The sequence below is a fragment of the Oenanthe melanoleuca genome, chromosome 2 (genome assembly GCF_029582105.1).
Source record: "Oenanthe melanoleuca isolate GR-GAL-2019-014 chromosome 2, OMel1.0, whole genome shotgun sequence".
NCBI classification, from domain to species: domain Eukaryota; kingdom Metazoa; phylum Chordata; class Aves; order Passeriformes; family Muscicapidae; genus Oenanthe; species Oenanthe melanoleuca.
The window spans coordinates 50,687,648-50,694,732 of NC_079335.1; the positions used below are offsets into that span (position 1 = coordinate 50,687,648).

At 41.0% G+C, this 7,085-nt stretch overlaps 1 protein-coding gene across 3 annotated transcripts in view; it reads left to right on the plus strand.

Moving 5' to 3' along the window:
* Positions 1-6,719, plus strand: part of RALBP1 (ralA binding protein 1) — a 32,617-nt gene extending 25,898 nt beyond the window's left edge. For all 3 annotated transcript variants that reach the window (XM_056483668.1, XM_056483669.1, XM_056483670.1), the window contains exons 4-10: positions 220-569; positions 2,001-2,162; positions 2,632-2,763; positions 3,249-3,356; positions 4,078-4,199; positions 4,577-4,700; positions 4,916-6,719. In XM_056483668.1, the coding sequence (XP_056339643.1) occupies positions 220-569; positions 2,001-2,162; positions 2,632-2,763; positions 3,249-3,356; positions 4,078-4,199; positions 4,577-4,700; positions 4,916-5,179 (1,262 nt within the window). In that variant the 3' untranslated portion in view covers positions 5,180-6,719. The remainder of the gene's footprint in view (positions 1-219; positions 570-2,000; positions 2,163-2,631; positions 2,764-3,248; positions 3,357-4,077; positions 4,200-4,576; positions 4,701-4,915) is intronic.
* The last annotated feature ends 366 nt before the right edge of the window (positions 6,720-7,085 follow it).

A 7,085-nucleotide genomic window follows, 5' to 3' on the forward strand; every position in this document is an offset into this window, starting at 1 on the left:
TCATAGGAGTCAATAATCAGTGCTTTTAGAACCAGTGATCATGTAATTTTGAGTCACAATTTTCACTTTGTTACATGTGGATAAATTTTAAAAGGTGTTTCTCAATTATGTTCAGTTGTAAGGAAAGGTGAAATGCATCTCAAAAAAAAAAAGTTTCATTATAACTGTTAGACATTTACAGACAAAATTTCTCCTAATTCTTGATCTAACTATTTTAAGGAATTAAATCAAAAGTTGACGAGCTGAAGGCAGCCTATGATCGCGAAGAATCTCCAAACCTGGAAGAATATGAGCCCAATACAGTCGCCAGCTTGCTCAAACAGTACCTACGGGAACTGCCCGAAAATCTGCTTACCAAAGAGCTCATGCCCCGCTTTGAAGATGCTTGTGGAAAGAGCACAGAAGCTGAGAAAGTTCAGGAGTGCCAGAGGCTGCTGAAAGAGCTGCCAGAGTGTAACCATCTCCTGATTTCTTGGCTGATTGTGCATATGGACCATGTTATTGCAAAGGAACTGGAAACAAAGATGAACATCCAGAATATTTCTATAGTGCTCAGCCCTACTGTCCAGGTACGTGCACCACACAGCAAGGCTTAGAACAGAACTGCAGCCCAAAAAAGACTTCTTTGTAGGAATTCTTTTGCAGGTGGGAATTGGGTATTGTCTGATACACTTTAGCTAAATTACAGCTCCTCTTTATGCCTCAGGAGCCCACAATGCTGGGAAAGGGGGAACAAAAGACTTTCTGCATGTGGGCTTGCATACTGTGGGTCTGATATTTGGATTATCATCAGAGTATTACAAAGACTGCTATCTTTCAATTCTGTCATGAGGAGATGTCATTTAATGTTGAATTTGTTCAATAACTCATGCAGATACACAGTTTCTGTGGGATTTTGATTCAGTGATAGTTTAGTGAAAATATAGTTGCTTAATTTTAATATCAAGCTAATGAACACTGTCCTGCACATAGATCTTCCTGGTGCAGTAGTGACTTAAGTAAAATGGGTTTGTTGTCTGCAGCCAAATGGCTGGGGAATAACAACTGACTTGGTTTTCCAGTAAGATTTTGTGGTTTCTGGATTGCTTGATTCCTTAATAGACATCTTGGAAATATTTAATTAAATACAGCTCAGAATTAGTCCTGTGCATGATGAAAACATGGCATTATTGGGTGTGGGTCTTTTAGAGCAAACCCCACAAGTTAGAAAAGCCTGACTTTATAATTATAGAGTCCAGGTGGAGCCCCAATAGCAAAAGGGCCGGGTGTTATTCCTGGCTCTTTTGCTGTGCCAGACACCTCTCTAGCTAGGAAAAGAAGTAACAATTAGGGTAAAACAATACAGGCCAGATCATGTTTTGTTGGTAACTAGATCTTAACAATTGAAGTGCAGGTAGTGACAGAACTCTAATATTTTTTTCAGGATAATTTAAAAAATTTTAATGGAAGATAAAGTATCAAAATAAATATGCTTCTTCTGTCTCAGGTTAAAACTGGGAATGTAGTGAAAGATGCTTTCATACTACTTTTTTTCTGCTATATTGTGTCATCTGAGAGAGAAGCTATAGAGAATACTTAAAGGTTGGGGGAAGAGAGAGAAGTTGTAGCCAGCCACCAGGTATAACACAGTAGGGTTGATGTTCCCTCTTACTAACTGCCTTGACCTGGGTTCAAAGAGATTTAAAGTATTTTTACGTCTACTGGTGGTGGAAACAATTCTGGTGGGTTAAGAGATGTGAAGATGCTGAGTTTAGTCTGAAAATGCCTCAGATGCACAGGTAAGAGAAACAGTGAAGTGATCCCTTGAGGCCAGCACTACATTGTTGAAAGTAAAGGTAATTTTCAATCCAGATTTTAATTTCTAAAGACAAACTCACGTGACTGTGGCTCACAGAAAAGTTTACTAAAGGCTGCTGTTTCTGGAGGACCCTGTGCTTTGCAGATAAAAATGATGTGAATAAATCATCTTAACCAATATCCTGTCTGTCTGTCCTTTGCAGATCAGCAACCGTGTCCTGTATGTGTTTTTTACACATGTTCAAGAGTTCTTTGGAAATGTGACCCTCAAGCAGGTGACAAAACCTCTTCGCTGGTCAAATATGGCAACAATGCCAGCACTTCCAGAAACACAGGAGAGCATCAAAGAAGAAATCAGACGACAGGTTGGCAATTACTTGAGTGTTTTTCTATTTATCTTTGCCCTGGCTTTTATACTTTCAGTAGAAAATTCTCCTAAGTTTGTAACATATTCTTTAATTCCATCACAATATCGTATCAGTGGAGACCACTGGGAAGAGCTTGATGATTTCCTTTCCTTTTTCATGTGTGGAAAGTTGTTAAGGTCTTGTGACATTCATAGTTGTGTCATCCATGGAGTGCTTTGCTATGTAGGTCAATACTTTTGTTGTGGGAGGAAGGTCAGGAGAGCCCATTAGGGAGGGTGGTTTCTTTAGTACTGCTCTTCAGCTGGCTCTGAATCTGTGCTGGGTGTGTGTTAACACTTGTTCATGGACATGTCAAGGTTTGAAAGCCAGAACTCCCAGCCCATTGCTACAAAACATGAAAGATCTTCCTTTTCAATCTGACCTGGTACAATATATTTAAAGACAATTTCTTTGGCAATCTTTCTAGGAGTTCCTTCTGAACTGTTTACACAGAGACTTGCAGGCAGGGATAAAAGACTTATCCAAAGAAGAGAGACTCTGGGAGGTGCAGAGAATCTTAACAGCTCTTAAGAGGAAACTAAGAGAAGCTAAGAGACAGGTGGGTAACTTTCCTGTTTATAGGCCAGACAGCTAAATCATAGATCCTAATTTGTAACAGTGCAGAGGCACCCAGATCAAAACACCTTTCAATCTTCTTTGCTGCAGATTTTCTCATTTTAACTTTACATGCCTGACAACCAATTGTGTTTTCTGTCCCTAAGGACAGGGAGATCTTCACAGCTGTTCACAAAAAGATGTGTGTGTGATGAAGACCTTAGTGTTTGCTAGGGCACATGCTTATTACTCGCTTAAAACATCCAAGTCCTAGAGTACCAAGAGGACTTTCTGGAAGACTCAAGGTTAACAAATCTGAGACGTGTAAACTATTTTATGTCCCACAGATGGACAGACCATGCTCAAAATTTGGAAGACAACTGTGATGGTGGTTCTAAATTTGGAAAATATTGCATTCAAAGAAATCTTTTTTAGAGTAAATACAGTGACCAGGAAAGCTGTCCTTTAAATGTTTTCTTTCTCTGGCAGGAGTGTGAAACAAAGATTGCACAAGAAATTGCTAGCCTTTCAAAGGAGGATGTCTCCAAAGAAGAAATGAATGAGAATGAAGAAGTCATAAATATTCTGCTTGCACAGGTAGCTGGCAGGCACTTACCTGTTTGCCTGATGGTATTTTATATTTCAGATCTATTAAACACTCCTTTGTCCTTCTGATGCAGAGGGGACATTGCAGGCTCAAAGGGGTCTCTGTGTCCATTAAAACCACAAGGCAGTTGTGAAGCAGGGAATGAATGCTGACTGCAGGAGTGAGCCCAGAGCTGAGGAGACTCTTGTTAGCAGTAGAAAGGAGACAACGCGAAAGAAAAAAAATGGCCCTTGTTGTTCATGTACATAGAAATCACCACTTCCCAATGTAGCCAGGTTCAGTACTGTTAACTGCTTTCCTGCTGATCAAAGGAAATAAGGCTTTTTTGCTTTCTGTAGCTTTAAAAATGAATGTAAGGAGGAAAGTACAGAAGGGAGAAGATGAAAGACATATAATTCCGTTTTTCTAGTTGTTTTACTGGTTGGCCAGAGCTTTCCCCTGTGATTTAAGGAAAAGCAGCCAAACATACCAGAATTTGGTGTGTCATCTCCACAACTATTCCGTATGGTGATTATCTTGAGGATTTTGAACAGACATTGTTGGGTTTGAACTTTTTATTTGCTTTGAGGTCTTGATGGATCAAAGTTCAAAGCAGACATGCTAAGCACTGCCACTGAAAGTATTTCAGAGAAGAGCATCATTGCATACTTACTATTATGCTCCTGTAAGAAATAAAGTCAGGAGTTTAAGTGAACTAACTGATCATTGCAGGAGAACGAGATTTTAACAGAACAAGAGGAGCTGCTGGCCATGGAGCAGTTTCTGAGGAGACAGATTGCCTCCGAGAAGGAAGAAATAGATCGGCTCCGAGCAGAAATAGCTGAAATACAAAGGTAAAGGGGACAGCACACTGTGATTAAAAGTACATAAATGTTTTGCTGAAAGACCACTCTTAAAAGTTCACCCAGTGAACATCACAGTAGAAAGCCACTTGTTTTTATTGAAGTCTCGACAAATTCAAATCTTGCAGGATATTTTCTCTTGTTTTAACAACAGAATTATGATCTAAAAGAAACTTGACCCTGTGCACTAAAAGAATGCCCCTAGGAAATCACTAGGAAATTAAATTAAGCTTTGAAAGGAAAGTCTGATTTTGCTTTTTAAACCATTGGCAGATGATTGAGGGGATGCAAGTTAAGTCTCTTATGTTGCCACAGTCTTGGCAGACTCATGGAAGTGTTTAAAGCAGAACTTGCCCTTGGTCTTTCAGTCGCCAGCAGCACGGCCGCAGTGAAACTGAGGAATACTCTTCTGAGAGTGAAAGTGAGAGCGAAGATGAGGAGGAGCTGCAGGTCATCCTGGAGGATTTGCAGAGACAGAACGAGGAACTGGAGGTAAGATTTGGTTCTTAGCATTCACTAGTCCTCTCCCGTGGTGGTTACGTGATTGCACAGGTGCAAACTGGTTGGGTGCATCAGTTTTGCCCCCAGGCTTGTGACCCACACACAGTTTTTAAATCGCTGCTGTGTGCAAGTCCCTGTTGCTATCTGGGCCAGCAGTGCTAAACACCCCTGAGCCACCCCTGACATTTGTTTCCCTTCCTTAAAAGATCAAGAACAATCACCTGAACCAGGCGATTCACGAGGAGCGCGAGGCCATCATCGAGCTGCGGGTGCAGCTCCGCCTGCTGCAGCGCGCGAAATGCGAGCAGCAGGGGCAGGAGGAGGAGGAGCCGGAGAAGCGCGGGGGCGTTTCCCAGCAGCAGAGAGACACTGTCCTGGAGACAAAAGCAGCCAAAGAGCAGCCAAAAGCAAGCAAGGAGCAGCAGGTCAAGCCATCGCCAAGTAAAGACAGGAAAGAAACTCCAATTTGATCCGGCTCCTTGGCTATGCATAAAATCAACCGAACTGTGCAAATTACTGTAATTTGAGTCAAACTGCACAAATTATTGGTGGCTGTGTACATTCTGTAAAGAAACTTTTCTTTTAAGCCCTGGAGACTTTTGTCTCTAATACTTGTGGCTTCTACTCATCAGACTCAGGTGAGTTTGGAGAGGCCAGAAGAGTTTTCCAGTTAGTATCAGATTATTTCAAGACTGGTTTCCTTCAGGTGATTCAAAATAATTCAGTAACAGTTTTATTTCAAACCAAAATCATTATTTACGTTCACTGGAGCAGAATTGGAAGATCTCATTTTCAGTAAACAAACAAAACCCACCCACACTTACTAATGATTTGCCTTGTGGATCTGTTCATCCTCATTCACCATTATTTCTGCTTATTAACCTAGTCACTTCTTGCTTGTGCCTTTGATACCTTTCTGATGCAGATTATATACAAGGGAGCTTTAAATTTATTCTGGGTTGGCTGAAACGGTGGGAGACTGTGGGGTATCGTGTTTACCTAACATGCCCTTAAGCTTCATTTCTGTGCTGAGATGTACTGAATAAGTGTAAAAACTTGAGAGATGTTATTTATGTCCCTGTGTGATGGAAATGTCCATGTCCTTTAGCAGTGTAGGTAACCCACTGACTCATCATTAACCACCCTCATCACACCTGTTTGAGACAGGCCCTGTTCACATTGCTGCCATGTAGCCAAGAGCTTTGTCTTCATCCATTTTAAATGTCTCCATCTCTTGGAAAAAGCCACTGCTTGTAGGCAGGGATGCGAGTGTCTGTCTTTAGGACGTATCTGCCTGACCAAGCAATACAGAATTTCCCTGCACAAATCCAGTCACTTGTGATTCCAAAAGAGCCCGAAGAGCGACACCAGCAAGAGGCACAGGGGTTCAGCAAGAGCCTCTTTCTGTTGGTGTTTAACAAACCAACCACCTCTGCCTGGGACTTGGTTTGGTTTGGCTGTTCCTAATGCTTCTGCCCTGCAAAATCCTCCACCCACACTGGCATTTAAGGGCCCTTTAATGTTTCGGATATGCTCATTGGACTCAGCCCTTAATCCATATATAGACAGAAACTCCACAGAGTGCATATAGGCTATCTTATTTTTTAATCTGGATATTTATTTTCAGCACCTGTTGGATGTGGTTGTATTCTTTATCTATTGCACTGTTGTGAATCATTGGCCATGATTTGATTTTTGTACAAATAATGCTTTGATATGTTATAGAAAAAAACAGCATAGTATTTTTTTAAAATTTGGAAAAAAGTTTATAAACACAGAAAATGTGATCAGATTACAAATGTAAACTAAAGCATTCTCCCTTGCCTTCGTTACATACATTTTATATTTGCTGGCAATATTTAAACTTTTTGTTTGTTTAATTCACACTAATTCCTATTGAATTGTCATGAATTTTTCTAATGTTCTTCAGACAAATCTCTTAATATTGGTTAACTTTTATTTTGTTAGGATTGTATTTATCAAACAAATAAATTCAACAGCCATTTGAAAGTAGTTTCTCCTTCATCTACTTCATAACGCAGATCACAGTTACTCTTCTTGGGTGGGTGCCTGCAGTTGAGAAGTTTCTATGAAAAATTACTCAAAGTAAGATCTGAAACAGAGGTTACTGTTTCAGTAACCCTGCAGCAGCACAGCTCCTGCAAGCAGAAACTTGGTGTCAAAGCACCTGAGAGATGTTTCTTTGAATTGTTGGTGGGGCTGGGGCTGGGCACCTGCTCTTACTCTGCACAGGGGCCTGACAGCCCCAAGCACGGAAGCAGCTTGCTCACCCCAGTGCCTGCAGCGAAAAAGCCAGAGAGCAGCAGCCCTTTGAGAGCCTGCGTGTGGAGTTGTGAATCATTAGCCAAACAAAGA